Consider the following 20495-nt stretch of genomic DNA (forward strand, 5'->3'; position numbering starts at 1 on the left):
GAACCTATTAATATAGTTACAGATTCACAATACGCAGAAAGAGTTATTTTACATATTGAAACTGCTGAATTTATACCTGATGATACTGAACTAACCTCATTGTTCCTCCAGGTTCAAGATTTGATCAGGAACAGGCTTTGCCCTATGTACATAACACACATCCGATCCCATACGGGTCTGCCAGGTCCTCTAGCACAAGGTAATGCAGAAATTGATCAATTATTGATTGGTAGTGTGCTACAAGCCTCTGAATTTCATAAAAAACATCATGTTAATAGCAAAGGTTTGAAGAAAGAGTTTTCAATTACATGGCAACAAGCTAAGGAGATTGTAAAGAAATGCCCTACTTGCTCTTTCTATAACCAAACGCCACTGCCTGCAGGGGCTAATCCAAAGGGCACCCAAAGGAATGAAATCTGGCAGATGGATGTGTTCCACTTTGCAGAATTTGGCAAATTAAAATATGTACACCACACCATAGACACGTATTCAGGTTTTCAATGGGCTACTGCCCTGAGCTCAGAAAAGGCTGATTCAGTAATCACACATTTATTGGAAGTTATGGCCATCATGGGTATACCTGCGCAAATAAAGACAGATAATGGTCCAGCATATGTATCTAAGAAAATGAAACGCTTTGTTGAATATTATAATATAAAACACATTACAGGTATACCAAATAATCCTACAGGTCAGGCAGTTATAGAAAGATCAAATCGTACTATAAAGGATATGCTGAACAAACAGAAAGGGACTGAAAATACCCCCAGAAATAGATTACATAATGCTTTATTAACCTTGAATTTTCTTAACGCTAATGAGAAAGGAACGACAGCAGCAGAAAGACATTGGATAATGGAAAAGTCTGCTGAACTAAATCAACCGATTTATTTCAAAGATGTGCTGACCTCTCAGTGGAAGCCAGGAGATGTGCTACGTTGGGGAAGGGGTTTTGCTCTTGTTTCCACAGGAGAAGAAAAATTGTGGATACCATCAAAATTAATAAAGTTTCGATTTGAAGAGGAGAAACCTCTTGGAAAGGAGAAATGACAACTCATCCACAACGATGATATTCATACAGGTGGTAAGAAAAACATATAGAATGGGGGCAGGGTTCTGTTCTTATCTCCACAGGAAAACACTCATCTTTGAGAAATTCAAGGGACCCTGGATGTTTGGATACTGACAGATGGAAAAATACCTGCCCAATAGGAAATATCAAGACAACTCAATGGGTTGTGTAAGTAATATTAAACCATATTTCTAAATTTATAAAGCTGGTTTTGAAGTTGGATTCTGGCTCAGTCCCTCTCCAATTCCAAGCCTGTTAGTAAGAGAAAAACCCAGAGTTTCTGGAGTTTCTGTCTCATGTCAAGAGCCATGATATGGGACAGAAAGAAATATGAGTTTAGAAAACATCTTTGCTTTTCTTCATATCTATCATACTTTTCATTGAATACATCTATCACGTCTTTCATTGAATATATATATATGTCTATATATGTTTATATGATTAATGTTTAAGTTTTTCATAATGAACAATGAGTTTTTCCTGAAGTGACATTTGAAGTTTCCAGGAAGAAGATGGGGCCCCATAACAACAACTCCACCTGGTTGATATGACGTCATGATACTGATAGCGCTACTACAAGACCTGCTTTGGGTACCAGCTGCACAAGACAGTTGCAACTTGGTTAGCTGAAATGGTGCACATCTTATACAACATTTTGGCCAGACCTGCACGAAAATACTCAGAGACTATTTGCAATTTTAAAAGACATTATCTTGAAATTTAACCATCATTTTACTTTCACAGGATCCCCCAGAAAGAACGTCGCCCCTATGACAGCTGGAAGTAATTCTAGAGAACGACGTCCCCTCTCCCAGTAAAGTTTGCCCTTGGGTTTAGGGACATCATTTAGGGGTTGATTATAATTAGTATATGATTGAGGGTTGGGGGAGGAATTTTATAAGCTCAGGGATCATTTTGAAAAAAAAAAAAGAGGGATGATAGGATAATAGACAAATATATTGGTATAGATTGACTATTGTACGCATGCATGTTTCTACCTCTGTTTAAAACATTTTTATGTATTGACATATATTGTATTGATATATATATTGTATATATTTACCATATTGCAGTGTACATTTCTACCTCTGATTAAGATACTTATATAATATTTGTGTATTGATATATATTTACCTACTGCAATGTATATTTGTACATTGTTTATATTTGGAGGTCATTGTCCTCATTTGTTTCACAGTCGTTTATTGTCTTATTCTTTAAGTTAGATAGATATTGAGAATTATATAGACTAATTGTCATCTAAGTTTGTCATTTATAATTAGACTAATCAGGTTCTTTAGATATATAGAGATTATACTCAGTATAGATAGATAATCTTCAACCTCTTCAAAGAGCTGTAGAAAATGGCCTTTAATCTAACTCAGAGTTTCGTGATAGTGAGACACAATTGCTCCTGGCAACACCGCTCTATTCCCGAGAGAATGTTGAGCACCAAAAACACTCCATCTGGAGCCTTTCTATTTGGCAGAACTGGCCTTTGGGCAAAGAAATGCCCATACCTCAACCACTGACACAGATACAGAGCGTGCATCAATGGATAAAACAGGACTGTCATATCCTGCCAAGACAGGGTAAGATAGTTTTGAAAAGTTCCTTGCCTTTAATAATGGTACGTCAGTTATGTTAGGCCTTAGCCAAAATTGGTTGACTCAACGTTGCAAACGAGACTTTGGGTGATTGCCCAGGTAGTCAGTTGTCTCTGTCAATTGTTGCACATTTTGGATATATCTCATTTGTTGAGTAGTGTTTATTCCCTTCTCAAATCTTTGACTGAGTTGAAGATTATACAATTGTAGTTACTCTTTACATTATTTGGACTTCTTGAGATAGAATGTTTAGCAAAGCTTTTGTTCTCAATATTGTTTGTTGTATTTATTATTTGTTGTTATTGTATGTAGTTGTATTTGGTTTAGTTCTGTCTTATTTAGACAAAAAGGGGAGATGTAGGGATAAGTCCCGCCCCTTAAGGGGCGTGTTCGCCTCGGGCTAATGTCTGCCTATAAATTTGGCGAGCAAGCTCCAAGCTCTCGCTTCTGCTTTCCTGGTCTCCGCGGGAACGGTGGTTCTGTAAGTCTATTTCTACATTAAAGCTATATATATATATTTTTACACTCTGTCTGCATTCATTTACGCCGCTACAGCCATGTTTAGGCATAGTATAATTTTTAATAAGGTATTCCAATAACAATTAAGTCAGTCCACAGTGCACAACTTTTAACATTTTTAACAACTGTTATTTTGAATAACAACTTTTAAGACATTTACACTGAGATTCAAAAGTACATCAGATTTCTTTCACAAGAATGGGAACTGCTGTCTCAGAGATACTGCCCATGATTTAGTGTTTAGAAAGCTTGTGTTAAGGTAAACATAGTACTGATGGGTGTTAAGACTGGCCTGGTCTCAAGATAACAAAGGAGTCACTTAGCCTTTGTAAAACACAAGTGACATCATTCGTAAGGGTGGGGTTTATGGTCTGTAAATGATGCTCCAGGTTTAGGGAGAAAGGGCTTGAAGAAAAACTAATTCTGAAAAATACAGACTAGTCTATCTCATCAAACAGTAATGGATCACCTAATTGTAAGAATCCATCATTCCTAGCATTCCAGGGAGAGTGGTAAGCTGTGTGTTTAATTTTCCTGGTTTCTCCAGTGCTTTTCTATTTGCACAAGGCATTTTTGTCCTGTACATGTTTTTGTTCTGGTAGATGTGAAAACAGGGTTGGGAAGCATAGCAAAGAACATCATGGAACAATTAATCATGCCAGTAACAGGTTCTGCCTCAAATTTCTTATAGTACCATGGAAGTGGCCTCAAATAGGAAGTTTATTCTTTGAGAATATTCATAGACAGAGCTTAGAACAATGAAAAAAGAGCAAGGAAATTTCATAAAAGAACAGATATATGTCAGGTTTATTCAAATATTTATTTATATGCTGAACATAATACAATGCTGCTACAAATGTTTGCTTAATATAATATAATATTCTCATTATTATGCAAGTAGCTTATGTATCCCTAAGTTTAACTTCAATGTGTGATTAATATTGCCCAGATATTTCTTCATTAAGTGAATTATTTATATAATTTTGACCAGCATTTAGTTTCCTGCCATCTAGTGCTCTCCTAGTGCTTACTTGACATAGTAGGTTTTATTTTTTTTAAATAATCTGTTCTATAGGCATTAGCCTTTACGTTGATTAAATGTTACTCATAAATTATTTTTAAATTCTTGTCACTACTTTTTTTAAAATGACTCCAGAAAGTGGATTTTAATCTTTCCTGTGCTGTGAGTTTCACTAAGATGTGTTTCACTGATGTGAAAGAAATTGATCTTCTCGTGATGGTTTTACTCTTGACCCAATTTTCAATAGATTATTTCTGGTACCTTGTGTTAAACAAAGAAGCACAGCTGCATTACCTGTTACAACAGTGGCCTGACCTTAGAACTGAATAGTAAATGAGTTGCTTTATTGCTGTGTTGTCTGGAAGACTTGGCCTGCTACCTTTGTCTTACTGTTTAGCGATTTATATATGAGGTAGCAATTTGACTATCAGCAGAGAGAGGTTTGGAGTTTTAGCATGGGGAATAAAATGCTGCTCTTTGGATTATCTTGCATCCTTCTTGCTTATTATACTTATATACCCATACCAGAAAACATCGAAGAACCCTGGAAAGTGAGACTCACAGATATTCTTACGAAAATAGCAACGCTCACGGTAAAATATTTTTCCTGGGAAATTGGGAGGCCTTGTTACAAATGAAGTGTATTGAGTCAGTATGTTGAGAGAGACTTTGCTCTTTCAAATGCTTTACTTACCAAATAATATTATAGTTTATGTAGTTAACATTTGAGTAAATTGCTAACATGCTTTATTATCTAATGAAGATGCAATGTTTGTAAATGTGTACTTCTAAAGTTAAGTATATACTGACAGCAAAAATAACCAGGATTACTAAAGGAATATTTGAGTAATTGTTCAGATGCTTGAAAATATTTGATGGCTCTCAGAAAGACTCGTATGTCTTCTTAAGCTCACATGTAAAATCATTCATATCATAAAATTTTGATTTATTTTTCTCCTTCTACTGTTTTAGTATCTATTTTTTCTTTTTAAGTAGTTCTTAGGCTTCCTATATTCAAAATTGTACACTCTCGTTCCCAAAGAAAGTTTATATTTTATTTACATTGACCAATTTTAAGTGTGTTAATAGTTAGTCAAATGGTGATGATGATTTCAATACAGGTTTATCTAAGTTCTGTGTTAATGTTAAAATAAAGTATCTTTTAATAATCAGAAAACATCACGACAGTGGCATTTATTTCTGATTTTTTCATATCACTTTATAATTATTTGTGGGAGCTATCTGGCTGTCATATCTTCTTTTGCCTTAGTCTGTTGGGGGAGCCCATCTGGGAAGCTCACTGGCAAGCTGCACTGCATCTTCCTGGGCAGAGAGTGTGCTGTGTGACACACGTGCTTCCTGACATGTCTCAGAGGCATTCTGATGCTCAAGGGCCACATCTTGGCACTTGCTACTGCTGTTTTCTCTATTAGGTCTGTGTTGCTAGGATGCAGATTTTATAATGACACATTCAATAACTGAACTCAAGAGTACACCATGTTATTTTTTACCAAAATGTACTTCTGTCTGGAAGTCTTATAGGTACTCTGGGAAGAGGAAGGTTTAGGGAGAACACATGCACAAACCAGTGAATTATCTTGTGTTACAAGGCCCCAATAAATGCTTACATATTATTTGATTTGGTCATGTGCACATCTCATGCAGATAACAGGAGCATCTATGAGGTGATACGTGCAAGTGCCTTGTCGTGTTTGGAAGACATTGTATTTCAGCCATCTTTCCCTTCTGTGTTTCCATACCTTTCTTCTCCATCTTCTGAGATGTGCATTTCTCCTTTGGTGAAGGATGTGCTATTCACACTATAGCATTATTGCAGCACTTACTCTTTTTCCCATTGAATCTTTATGTGAATTTTAGTGTTACTAAAATAAAAAAAAATGCATGCATTTGAATTTTGTTTTGATAGGCCACATTTTTTGAAAATATGGGTCTAATGAAATTTGAAGATTTTTTCTTCATATTAATGAGAACTCAAAATATAGAGGCAATTTCAGATGAAAACCTTACAGTGATTGACACAGACTTCAGTAACATTCCTGTTCGTCTGTATTTGCCAAAAAGAAAGTCTGAAAGACCGAGACCAGCTGTCATTTACATTCATGGTGGTGCTTATGTCACGGGAAGCTGCAGTAAGTGTATTTTGTAATGTGTGTTTTAATTTGATTGCAAACGCTATGTGAAAGCAATACTCTGCATCTCATGATCTTGTTACACGTACTCCTGCAATGAGTTAATTTTTCCATTGAGCATTTAACAGTAGTCATTATGTTTTATATAATAAATTCACTTAAATTAATTGGTTTTTACTTACAAACTTTGCATTGATTTCTGCAAATATTTTAATCATAATAAACTTATTTTGTCCCTACCTCTTGATATAACAACTAAATTCAATCCATAGTTAATTTATGTAAAAAATATTGTAAACAAGAATATGTTAATTGATTTTAACTACAATTAAAATTTTCAATTATGCTCAAAACTGCAATTTAAAGTGTATTTTAAAGCCTAAACTTCTTATTATGAAAAAGATCATTTAAAATATTATCGTGCGAAGTATATTAGGCTTTAGGTAAACTAAAGTCCCTTTATTAAAAAGTCTGAGAACTCTAAAAGATCGTTAAAGATAGATGAATTAAGGTGACTACCTAAATTTATGAATATTATAATAATGAGTATAATATGATCTTCAACATACTTCTAGAGTTCTGATTTATAGCCAATTTTATGCTATGGACATGGTTACTTTGAGAGAGTCAAGTCATAAACGTTTTTCTCTCCTGTAAAGTAAAATATAAATTCTATGAAAGGATAGCTTGTTACTATTTAAGCTTTGGGACTGTGATCATCACCACTGCTCGTCAGTCACTGTCTGTGAGGCAATGCCTGGTGTAGTCCTTCAGTACTGCTCAGCCACAGCCTCCTCCAGATGTAACTGACCGCAGAAATGAGAGGCAGGAGAGCAGTCACAGTGCACCAGGCTGTGAAACTGGAGTCAGGTGAAGCTGGCAACACAGGAAGACAGAGCAAGTTTTCTGAGAAACCCAAGCAGGTCATCAAGGCACAGCAAGCTTCTTTCATTGTGACCTAGCAAGAGTCTTCTCTTCTGGCCTGGGTTAGGACGGATTTAGTGGGTAGGAGTTAAGGAAGGTTTTCTAACTCCAGTGGAGATTTTTTTACATGTGGTGGCCAAAGTGTAGACTGCAAGATTTTCATTAAGTAATCACAATTCTGATTTCTCTTAGGATTCATAGATGTGTCTAGGTTTCCATTGCCTGGCATTTACACAGCTCTGTTCTCTATTTATGTCTGTCATTTCAGAGATGCGGCCCTATGATTTCATGAACCGAATGACGGCCAGCAGACTTGATGCTGTTGTGGTGGCCCCAGAGTAAGAGACTGGCTATTTTTAGTATTGTGCCCTTGCCCTCCCACCTAAGCTAGTTTACAGAACAAGTTGCAAAATCCGCAGTGGTGGCTGGATTGCTGCTAGGAAATTTGGGGTTAAAATTGTTTTCTTAACCTTATAATATCAAAATTTCCTCAACAAAGCTCCATTTTGCATTCATCTTTGCCATGGTAGACTCTTATGAGAAGCAGAGATGTGAACATCTTTGCCAATAGAGCAGTGGCAGCTTTAAGAACATAAATACTACTTAGGTAATACGTACGCCTATAGTGTATATTCATCATACCAAGGGGATAATAAGAAAGATGCTTGTTAGTTCCTGGCTGCTAAGTCCCAAAATAATCACACAGAAACTGTATTAATTAAATCACTGCTTGGCCCATTAGCTCTAGCTTCTTATTGGCTAACTCTCACATATTAATTTAACCCATTTCTATTAATCTGTGTATTGCCATGTGGCTGTGGCTTACCAGCTGAAGTTAGGCTGTCTTTCTCTGGCAGGTCTACATGGCTTCTCTCTGACTCTGCCCTTCTTTCTCCTAGCATTCAATTTAGTCTTCCATGCCTACCTAAATTCTGTCCTGCTATAGGTCCAAAGCAATTCTTTATTCATTAATGATAATGACAGCATACAGAGGGAAATCCCACATCATGAGGGGTAGAAGCAATCAATATATGTTAGAGTCATTTTTGGGCCAAGTAATATCAATTAGAACAAATGTTGGAAACCACTCAAACATCTCAAGAACCTTTTCAATGACAGCTCTTATTAATTCATGATTTTTATTCCTATGTTCAACAATACACTAGAAAGTTGATTACCTGCTATTGTTTTATGACCTTTTGGGTATATTCTATACTTCTTATGCCTCATTATGAGGTTGGAGAAAATTGGCTTTTCCCTCCGAATTTTATAACATAGGAATGGATTTACAAAATTATAGATTTTTGCAGAAACATTATAAAGAATTTTTTCTGACAGTATAATAAAGTCAGGTAGCATGAACTAGCAGGTTCAGTACTCTCGTGCTCATAGCCAATGCTTTAAAGCAAGTGGATCAGTTATGTTTGAGAAATTTTTAATGTATAGTTGTAACGTAACTGTGCCTTTATCATTATAATTTAACCAACTTTATCACGTTATAATTACATAAGATTTTTTTAAAATATTTATTTATTTATTATGTATACAATATTCTGTCCATGTGTATGTCTGCAGGCCAGATGAGGGCACCAGACCTCATTACAGATGGTTGTGAGCCACCATGTCGTTGCTGGGAATTGAACTCAGGACCTTTGGAAGAGCAGGCAATGCTCTTAACCACTGAGCCATCTCTCCTGCCCAATTTACATAAGATTTTAAGAGAGTAAAATTATATCTAGTTTAAGGATTCTAAAATATTGCAGGCAACCTTTGTTCTTCACCATTATTTAAAATTGTATTTTGATGTTTCATGGTTGATATTATGCTCTTTTTAAACATTTAGACACACCTTAAAATTTAAAAATTCACAAGGACTATCTGAATAATATTGTTTATTATAGAAATATAAATAATTCAAAAATTCTAATGCAAATTGTAAGAATAAAAAAAATAGAGCATTTAGGACATGATTCCATAAAAGAACGCACAGGGAGATGGGATTAAGGATGAGGAAGTGAAGATATTATATATTTTGTCTAATGAATCACAGTATATTAATAATACTCATTGAAATAGCTTACATATCCACATATCAAACTGCTTATTTTAATTCAAATCCTCATGCTTAGGAAATGAATTCTACAATTCTATGAAATTTTGGCCAAATAAGTTTCTAATTGAAGACAACTACCAACACTTTGCTCTCAGATTTTGTGATTTTAAATTTCTTGAATAATCTAATCCATGATCATGAATTGCTTTTGAGTCACCAACTCCATTTTCACGGCTTGGTGAAGTTACAGGCTTCATGAGGGTGAAAATACATGCTATCTTATTCTTCTCCTCATTGCACTAATATAAAAAACACTTCTAAACCAGAATCTATGTCTTATTTTAAAATAGAAGTTATTTATTAGTAAGCCTAGGTTTATTTGATGGGTTTAAAGGTTCAAAGTAGGGCGAAAATTTATTTATATATCTGCTAGTATATTTTAGAGATAATTAGATACTTTAGCCTAATCATAAGTTCTTTGTTTCTCTTTTGTTTGTTTGTTTGATTTACCTCTAAAGCTACAGACTTGCTCCTCAGTATCTATTCCCAGCTGCCCTTGAAGATTGTATTGTTGCGATCAAGTTCTTTCTCCAGGATAAAGTTCTGGAAAAATATGGAGTGGATCCTGCTCACATCTGTATTTCAGGAGACAGCTCTGGGGGTGGCCTGGCAGGATCAGTGACTCAACTGGTATGTTATGTGTGTTATGTATGATTGGAACCAGCAAAATTTAGTCCTAACTCAAAGGAGGTACTTTAGTTATTGTGTCTGAATGATGTTTTTCCTGTAATCTATAAAATGTAACATAACCAAATAATTTATTCTTTTGCATTATTTTAGATTTAGATGTGGCTGTAGTCAAGTAATTAGGTGATGTAGCATAAGAATTTCGTAATCCTATTCTGTGTGTGTGTGTGTTTGTGTGTGTGTGTGTGTGTGTGTGTGTGTGTGTGTGTGTGTGCACATGTGCTTAGTGGGCACTGAATCTAAGGATATATGTTCCCCAGACAAATGATCTACCATAGAACTATGGAACTACCTCTTTTTAAGCTCTTCTTGAGTTGGTTTCTTGTTAAGCATCCCAGGCTGAATTTGAATCTGTTCTGTATTATGGCTATGCCATGAGCTTGCAATATCTTTTCATCAGCCCCCAGCTACTTGGAATATAGTCACACCATCGAGTCTACATTATCATAGTATTTTTTTAAAAAAATACACAACAATAACTATGAACAATTGTTTAGTATAAGTTTTATTGCTAGCTTTTCAAAGATAAATTATAAAATTTGTGTGAATTTGGTGTAACCGTACTTGAAGCAAATTTATTAGTTTCTTATCTCTCTGACTAGAAGACCTAATAAGAAAAAGGTAAATGGAAAATGAGTTATTTGGGCTTATGGTTTGACATGGTACAGAAACTGAAGGCAGAAAATCCATGGCAGTGGGAGGAGTTTATCTCTGTGGAGCAGACAAGTGAAGCTGTTTTAATACATTTTTTGTGGACATACAGCAAGAGTCATGGAGCAGAAGCAATGGAGGAATGGTGCCCAGTGACTTATTCCTGGTGGCTTATTCAGCCTGCTTGCTTCTATCATCGAGGATTACCTGTACATGCGTAGAACCTCCTATAGTGGGCTGGGCAGATCAATCACTTGTTTAGAAAATCTTCAGTCTCATCCACAGAATAAACCTACAAAGACATTTCCTTTTTTTCCCCTCTCAAATAAATCTAGCCTGTGTCAAACTGACAAAACAAAATGAAAGACAAACCAGCCAGAGCTCCTGAACGCTTGTCAGCTTAACGCACAGGCACATCATTATTTAACGGCAACCTTCCCTTTCTTATTTATGCCCAACATGTCATATTAATATCATTATATCAATATGAAACACATAGCAACTTTGAAAGTCCCACAATCTTTACAAATTCAAAGACGTTGATGGTTTTCACTCTAAAATTCCCACGTTCTCTAACATTTCAAAGTCTATTCCTGTGGGTTCCCAAAAGATAGTAAATGAATTAAATACTTTCATATTCCAAGCAGGAAGAATTAGAGCAATGTCTCAATCAGAACAACGTGAAATAAAAGTCCAAGATAGGAAAACTTGGGGTTAGACACTGCAAGGTCACTATATAGGCTCCAAAGGTCTTGCCACAGCACATGTAATAATTTTCATTGGACATTTTATATCCCACGTAACTAAAGAAGATTAAATTTTACTTAAATCATGAAATATGATAGGTGAAGACATTGGATTCTAGATTAGCAGGCAGTATAGGGGAGGACGTGTGGCTATTAGTATTAATATATTTGTGACAAAACGTGTTAAGTTGCACACCAGCAACAATTAAGGATAATGGGATATTTTAGATTAATCTCTCCCTCCCTCCATCCTCCGTGTTTCCTTCCATTGCTCTATGTAACCACAGAAACGATTCTATGCTGGTTATGGCTTGCTAAGACCTGCTCTGATAGTGCCTACCAGCAGGTCCTCTCCTGGCCTGCAGTCATCCTGTATATCCTGCTTTGTCACTCAGAGTGACATGAGTGGCATGAGGAATCTCTGCTAAACCATTGCCTCTCCTGCTTCTCCAACCCTGGGGTGTCTCCTAAAATTTATAAAGGCATCTTCACGAAAAGTCTAGAAATAATTGAAGCAATTTATGACACAGTGGTTACTATACACCTCTTTGCCTGAGCTGTCTAATCTAACTGAGGAGGCAGAGGATAGCAATCTAACTGCAGTGGTTTTCCTTCTGAGGTTCTAGGGCAAGGGCAGTGGGAGAGAGGGTCTCGATGTTTATACAAGATTTAACACCACATTGACTCTGGGGTAAGAGTGACCACTCCCCCCGCCAAAGCATGGGTGTGACGTGGACAACTGCATCCACATAAAGCCTGAGAGAGCTTGGGAATTAATTCTAGACAAAAAAGAATAGAGTTAAACACAGCTTATTGATAGCAGCATTTTCTCAGGTGGGCTCTGTTTGCTAGACACAAATGTGTCTCATTTAAGAGAGGCTTCCTGATTAAGCTTTAGCTGTAAAACCTTGCAGCTCTTTTAAAAAGCCCTGCCATGAAACATTTAAATGGTATTGATGAGAAGCTGACTGCATGCTTTTTGGTTTTCAGCCATAGCAGGAAAAAAGCTGTGCCATTTTAAAATGCTGGCTTTCTGGGCCACCCTGCCAGCACAAACTCTGACTCTTTCAGGCAGGAGGCCTGGCTACAGAGCATTTTAATGCGGTTTTTGAGCAGACTGCTGCAGCTTGCTTGGTGTCAGGGACCTTGAAACACCATAGAGTTGTGGCAATAGAAAGCTATGGAATGGCTGGATCCAGCCGTCAAAGGCATGGCTTTAATGCTCTCCATATTGCTTAGCAAATTAAAGACTCACATGGTGGAGAAAAAGAGAGATATACAGTAAAAAGAGATTCAAAGATGAAGAAAGCCACTAAATATTTACAGTGTGTTAAAAACATATGCAGGCTTGGGAGAGATAAGAAAAAGTGAAAAGTCTTTAAAGGAGAGAGAGAGAGAGAGAGAGAGAGAGAGAGAGAGAGACAGAGAGACAGAGACAGAGACAGAGACAGACAGAGAGAGAGACAGAGAGAGAGAGAGACAGAGAGAGAGAGAGAGAGAGAGAGAGAGAGAGTAGTTGGGTGTGGTGGCACACACCTTTAATCCCAACACTTGGAAGACCAGCAGGCAGACCTCTGTGAGTTCACAGTGTGGTGGCACTCCTTTAATCCCAACACTTAGGGAGGCAGAGGCTCACAGGTCTCTGTGAGTTCAAGGACACCCTGGTCTACAGAGGGAGTTCCAGGACAGCCAGATATACACAGAGAAACTCTGTCTCAAAAAGTCAACAATTAAAAAAAAATAAAAAATAGAGGTTATAAACTAAAGCCTTGTAAAGTTGAAAAATAAACAAAGAGTCTGGATACTGTATGTTATTATGTTCTCTTTGAATTGTTTGAATGCTGAGGAAGGAGCAACACCAGCCAAAAGATATTTGTTTATAAATGCTGCTGTGAGATGTGAAAGGTTGGAAAAGGCAATGGTTTTGCTAAGATGTCTCCGATCTGGACCCCTTTGACCAAGGCAGAGCCCACGGGCTCTCTGGCTTCTCAATGTATGAAACATTTGTTGTTTCTCCACAGAGCTGATAAGACCAGGCAGTGAGACGTCTTCCAGTACTCTTCTCTCGCTTAAGAAGGACCCTTAAGCCTGCTCACCAGAGCTTTTGGGGGATCTGGCAGGTGATATTCTGGGAGTGTTTTAGTACACTAGGAGTCACTATTTTGGGGTTTATAATAATAAAGAACTGCAGTTTTAGGAAAGCATTAGAGATAAGGACAAACTTCCTCATATCTTTGCATTTGAAGAAGTAACTGTGTGGCTCAGATTAGTGTTAGAGATACCTCCAATTCCCCGACTCTTGTCTCTACCTTGGCTCTTTTCTATTTTCTAACCCATAAACGCACTGGTATGTCTTTGTTTCTTTTGATTTAAAGTCTGTGGAGCTTGAAGTATTCCCGAGAAAGCCACTAGTCTCTCTTAATTTCTTAATTCAATTTAATTCATTTTTTTTCTTGTCTTGTTTTGTCTCTGTGTGGATCCATGTTCATGGGAGTATATGTGTGTCAGTTTGCCCTTGTGTGTACATATGTATGGTGAGCATGTGGAAGTCAGCAGTTCCCTCATTTGCTTTCCATCTTTTTTCTTTCTTTCTTTCCAAAATAGAGTCTCACTGTGTAATGTTTGTGAGCCTGGAAATTTCCAGCAAACCAGTTTGGCCTTGAAAATCATAATTTTTCATACAAGTACTTTCACTGTCCCTGGACCTTATCAGGATTATCTATCAGATTAAATGGCCAGTGAGGTCAGGAGACATGTCTTTCTTCACCCTAGCACTGGAGGCTAGGCTGACACTATGCCCAGGTCCATAGACTTGTTCTAGCAAAGATTTTAAACTGAGCCATCTCCCCAGATTTCACTTAATTAATAAGTTTCTCCTATATTTTGATGAACCAAGGAAAGTTTATGTTGCAGTATAATCTCCCTGCTTCAAGCACCAACCATGGGCGTTTACTCAACTGGGGACTATTCTAGTTTTTAAATGGAAGATCACGTGCAGGCATTAACTCAACTGGACACTATGCCTGTTTATATGCAGAAGAGTTATTTGGCTCAGTCTCAGTTATACTGTTGTGTTCACTGCTACATATTCTTTCAACTTTCTGAAACACTGCATTTTATTTGGAAAATTACCAGCCTAAAGCCACTGGTAGGAGAGCTGTAAAACACTCTTCCTTTTTTTTCTGAACTTGCAGGACTTCTTCTTCTTCTTCTTCTTCTTCTTCTTCTTCTTCTTCTCCTCCTCCTCCTCCTCCTCCTCCTCCTTCTCCTCCTCCTCCTCCTCCTCCTGCTCTTCCTTCTCCTCCTCCTCCTCCTCCTCCTCCTCCTCCTCCTCCTTCTCTCCCCTCCTCCTCCTCGTCTCTGCTCCTCCTCCTCTCTCCTCCTCTTCTTCTTCTTTGGTGTGTGCTGAGGGGAACGTTTCAAAACAGGGTTTCTCTGTAGTTTTGAACCTGTCCTGGAACTTGCTCTGTAGAGCAGGTTGGCCTCGAACCAACAGAGATTCACTGGTCTTTTCATCCCAAGTGCTGGGAGTAATGGCATGTGCTACCACCGCTGGGCTAAGAACTTTGTACCTGTGATGTGTTGTGCATTTTGAAGTTGGTCAGATACTTTCCTTGTGATGTGCTGTTGAGATTTCAACTAGCCCTCTCATTTCATATAAATTCACTTTCTGATGAGGGCATGACCCTGCGCTCAGCACATCCTGAACTTCCTGTGGAGGGATGCAGACACATTTGGGGATGCTGCAGTCTGCTATAAAAGCGCACTGCTGCAGGGACCCACTGAAAGGTCTCTCCTTCAGCTTGCTAACTAGGAAATGAAAGGAAGGATCTTCTTATGACTGTAAACTCTGGGCTCTTCCCGTTTCCGGCAGAGACAGATTACACGTGAAACATTCCATTACTTTCTTTTTCTCTTCTGACTGTTGTAAATTATTCTTTGTGTTTTCTGTCATATTATAACACTAGTAGCTAAAGGTGAGGCATATGATAGAATTGTTTTCAACATGTAACAACAAATGTTCATGCTCCATCTGAATGGGTTTTCGACATGCTGTTTTACCATATTCATTGTTTCTGCTATTGTAGATTCCTGTATGTCAACATAAACAAGCTGTGCATGATGACACATGCCTAGGTTAAAACCACATGGGAGGCTAACACAGGAGGACAGTATGTGATAGATAGATAGATAGATAGATAGATAGATAGATAGATAGATAGATGAAAACAACTTGTCACCAAAAACTAAAAGTATTTTAGAATATAGCCATTCTGCCATCTCTAGTAGAATTCTCCAGCTCAAGGTCTTGTTTGGCTGCCAAGTATGAAGAAGATGGAATGAGAGTCTCATTTTTGAAACCATGAGTAAATATTATGAGAGCAATACTCAGATACTATTTCAGTTTAATAAATTTATTTACCTCAGGACATTAAAACATAGTTACCTATTCTTTTTTGTTAAAGCTGTTGACTCATTAACACTCATCATGTGTTTTATTTACAGCTACAGAATGATCCAGAATACAGAAACAAAATTAAGGCACAAGCCATAATATACCCTAGCCTACAAGGGATTGATACGTGGACGCCATCTTATCGAGAGTATGAAAACGGTCCCTTTTTGTCAAGGAAGTTAGCAATTAAGTTGTCAACCCGATATGTAACAGAAGATGAAGAACTGCCAGAGGCAATACTGAGAAATGAGTACATGCCTGAAGGATCAAGAGACTTGTTCAAGTTTGTGAACTGGAGTCACTTCCTTCCTGAGAGGTATAAGAAGAACCATGTTTATAGGGAGCCCGTTCTTGGGAGGCTGAATGCTACCTATCCAGCACTTCTGGATAGTAGACTGTCACCTTTGTTAGTCAATGACTCCCAGTTACAAAATTTGCCATTAACTTATATCATCACATGTGAACATGACATTCTAAGAGATGATGGACTTATTTATGTCACCCGACTCAGAAATGTAGGAGTTACAGTTACACATGAACACATAGAGGATACAATCCATGGAGCCATATCATTTGTCACAGCACCAATGTATTTACATTCAGGTTTGAGAATAATAGATAAGTATGTAAGTTGGCTACAAGAAAATCTATAAATCAATTGTACATATAGCTATCAGTACATATAGCTAACAATTTCACCCAAAGGTTATAATTTAAAGTATTTTAAAATTAAAGAGTCTGAACATGATTTGAACTTTGGATAAACCTAATTTTAAATTAGAATAAATATGGTTAGTATATTGGGAAGCTACTTAATTTTGATAATTTTCAATTCAATAAAATGAAGATATTCATTTTATTGCCATCTTTAACACCATGAGTAGAGATATTCTCTGAGAAATCAAACTGAATAGTTCAGTACTAAAATGTGAATACTATTATATTCAAAAGGGCAGGAGATTCAAGACAGTGACAAGAATGCAGTGATGAATGAGGAGGTAGAACTTTGTAGTGGCATTTGTTTGCAGTGATCATTAAACTGTATTTCAGTCACAAGTTTTAGTTGTGTGTTATTCATACAAAAAATCAGTTTCGTCATTGTGAATTAGATCAGTATTTATTATATTCACTGTACATGAAGTCTATTTATTGCTTATAACTTACTAATATACTTTTCTGTGTACTGGGCACCAACGTTAACGTCTTCACCACAAATTGTCCCAAAGCTTAAATATTTGAATTTTATTTAAACTTTAGTAAGATCAAGCCAGGTATGTGTAGCAGGCATTCTTGGACTGCCAGCCCCCAAATCATAACATGGAGACTTATTATTACTCATGAATTCTTGACCTTATTTTATGCTTCTACCACTAGCTCTTATAACTTAGTTTAAACATTTTCCTTCATCTACATTTTGCCTTGAGGCTTTTTAAATTTCTTAAATTCTGTAAGCCCTACTTCCTGCTTCCTCTCTGTCTGTTGGCTGGTAGATGCCTGACTGGCTGGACTGGACATATCCCTCTTTTTTTCCCTCATTCTCTCTGGAGCCTAGATTTCTTCTCCTGCTTATGACTGTCTGCCCACCAGTCCCATCTACTCCTCTACTGCCTAACTATTGATCATTCAGTATTTTACTAGATCAATCACGTGCCTTAGGCAGCCAAGGTAAAACCAATGCAACACTTCTTTCCATAGTTAAACAAATGCAGCATAAACAAATGTAACACACCTTTACATAGTTAAAGCAATATTCAACAACAGGAGTGAACCTCCTCATTGGCTATCTTATATCAAGTTGTCAGCACTAGAATCACATATGTGGAAATAGCACTAAAAGAACTTAGCACATTGTCGTTATATATTTAACCGTGTGTGTGTGTGTGTGTGTGTGTGTGTGTGTGTGTGTGTGTGTGCAATTTGAGAGGGAATAGGGACGTATGGATTTCGGGGAGAAAATAGAAATTGATGTTAGGCAATTATAGTTTAATTTTTAAAAACCTGAAACTTCATTCTCTTTTAGACAATGATCCTTAATCCAAGATGATACCTAGGCAACTCTTTTTTTTTTTAAGTTTTTATTGAGAAAAAGAAAAAAAAGTTTCCGCCTCCTCCCAGCCTCCCTTTTCCCTCCCCCTCCTCGAAACCTTCTCCCCCTCCCTCCACTCCTCTCCCCCTCCCTCTCCAGTCCAAAGAGCAGTCAGGGTTCCCTGCCCTGTAGAAAGTCCAAGGTCTTCCCCCCTCCGTCCATGTCTAGGAAGGTGAACATCCAAACTGGCTAGGCTCCCACAAAGCCAGAACATGAAGTAGGATCAAAACCCTGTGCCATTGTCTTTGGCTTCTCATCGGCCCTCATTTTCGCCATGTTCAGAGAGTTCGGTTTTATCCCATGCTTTTTCAGTCACAGTCCAGTTGGCCTTGGTGAGCTCCCAATAGATCAGCCCCACTGTCTCAGTGGGTGGGTGCACCCCTCGTGATCCTGACTTCCTTGCTCATGTTCTCCCTCCTTCTGCTCCTCATTGGGACCTTGGGAGCTCAGTCCGGTGCTCCACTGTGGGTTTCTGTCTCTATCTCCATCCATCACCAGATGAAGGTTCTATGGTGATATGCAAGATATTTGTCAGTATTGCTATAGGATAGGGCCATTTCAGGTTCCCTATCCTCAGCTGCCCAAGGAACTAACTGGGGACATCGCCTAGGCAACTCTTTATGGGAGTCAGAATTATTCATAGTATTGTTTTCATATTTTGAAGTGCATCATTAGCATACTGCACGCCTGACCTAGGAAGCCATCTGAGCTGATGATACGTAGGCCTACTCGCTTCTGTTATTATGGGACCCACACCTCTGCCAGTACCAACAAGGGCATAAGTAACTGCATTTCCACTGGGAGGCGCTAAAATCATTGTCAAATGATCTGATGTCTTGGTATTGCTGTTGTTTCCAAATGGTTGTTTTCACCTGTTTTGCCCTTTAGCTTACAGCTGAACAAATTGGAAAATTATGGGTATCTGTGAGTTCAGTTGATAAACAATCCTTATCCTCATTACTTTCATTAATTTTCTTTCACTGCAGTTTGACATTTTTGTCACCTTAACGGTGACCTGATCATTGTTCTCTTACCTTATCATATGTGATTATTCTTTGGCATTTGAACAGTAAATTGTTATAGGCAAACCAGGAAAGCTTAATTACTGTTTCTGTATTTTTAATTTTACTCATCATAACTATGAATTTAAATATCTACAGTAATCTTTTTGTTCCTGAATTAATAAAACAAAGGAGTCAATAATCAAATAACTATCAACCCAAACTGACAAAATATTTCTTACATTATTTACTTTGGTAGAAATGAAATAATTTTCAAATTTCTAGTAAACTAGTAAGTGGGAGGAGGGGAGGAAGTGGAAATTTGGATTGGTATTATTTTTAAAGTAATAAAATAAATGTATTTGTTTGTGTGCGTGTGTTTGTAACTGTTGATGAGGGCAAAAGAGTAGGTCCAAATGTTGTATTCTTTTTTTTTTATTGCGAAAAGAAGAAAAAAAAAACATAAACAAAAAACAAGTTTCCACCTCCTCCCAGCCTCCCATTTCCCTTCCCCTCCTCCCACCCTTCTCCCCCTCCTCCCACCCTTCTCCCCCTCCTCCCACCCTTCTCCCCCTCCCCCCACCTCTCTCCCCCTCCCTCTCCAGTCCACAGAGCAGTCTAGGTTCCCTGCCCTGTGTTAAGTCCTAGGTCCTCTCCATCCATATCTAGGAAGGTGAACATCCAAATTGGCTAGGCTCCCACAAAGCCAGCACATTAAGTAGGATCAAAACCCCCTGCCATTGTCCTTGGTGTCTCATCAGCCCTCATTGTTCGCCATGTTCAGAGAGTCCGGTTTTATCCCATGCTTTTTCGGTCACAGTCCAGCTGGCCTTGGTGAGCTCCCCGTAGATCAGCTCCTCTGTCTCAGTGGGTGGATGCACGCCTCGTGGTCCCGAATTCTTTGCTCATGTTCTCCCTCCTTCTGCTCCTCCTTGGGACCTTGGGAGCTCAGTCCAGTGCTCCTGTGTGGGTCTCTGTCTCGATCTCTATCCATCACCAGATGAAGATTCTATGATGATATGCAAGATATTCGTCAGTATTGCTCTAGGATAGGGTCATTTCAGGTTCCCAATCCTCAGCTGCCCAAGGAACTAACTGGGAACCTCATCTTGGGCACTAGGGAGCCCCTCTAGGGTCAAGTCGCTTGCCCACCCTAAAGTGGCTCCCTTAACTAAGAATTGTGGTTCCGTGCTCACCTATCCACCTTTCCTTTATGCCAATTCTCCCGTTTCCCAGGTCCCCCCTCCTTCCCTTCTACCTTTTCTCTCCCCATCTCCCCTTACCCCCATCCTACCCCCCCCCCAAGATCCCATTTTCTCCCCGGAAATTTGGTCTACTTCCCTTAGCGAAGAGGACAACTATATGTTTTTCCTTCGGTTCACCTTCTTCCTTAGCTTCTTTAGGTTCACCTATTGTAGACTCCGTGGTCCTTATTTATGGCTAGAAACCAATTATGAGTGAG

At 38.1% G+C, this 20495-nt stretch overlaps 1 protein-coding gene across 1 annotated transcript; it reads left to right on the forward strand.

Annotated features, from left to right (window-relative positions):
- The first annotated feature begins 4674 nt into the window (after positions 1-4674).
- On the forward strand, positions 4675-16699 carry LOC121453045 (arylacetamide deacetylase-like 2). The gene is made up of 5 exons (XM_041659565.1): positions 4675-4812; positions 6147-6369; positions 7562-7631; positions 9865-10036; positions 15997-16699. The coding sequence occupies exons 1-5, from the start codon at positions 4675-4677 to the stop codon at positions 16597-16599; spliced, it is 1206 nt and encodes a 401-aa protein (XP_041515499.1). The 3' UTR covers positions 16600-16699.
- The last annotated feature ends 3796 nt before the right edge of the window (positions 16700-20495 follow it).

This window comes from Microtus oregoni, unplaced genomic scaffold, assembly GCF_018167655.1.
Source record: "Microtus oregoni isolate MIOR12 unplaced genomic scaffold, Mior012 000010F_ref0000083, whole genome shotgun sequence".
Lineage (NCBI taxonomy): Eukaryota > Metazoa > Chordata > Mammalia > Rodentia > Cricetidae > Microtus > Microtus oregoni.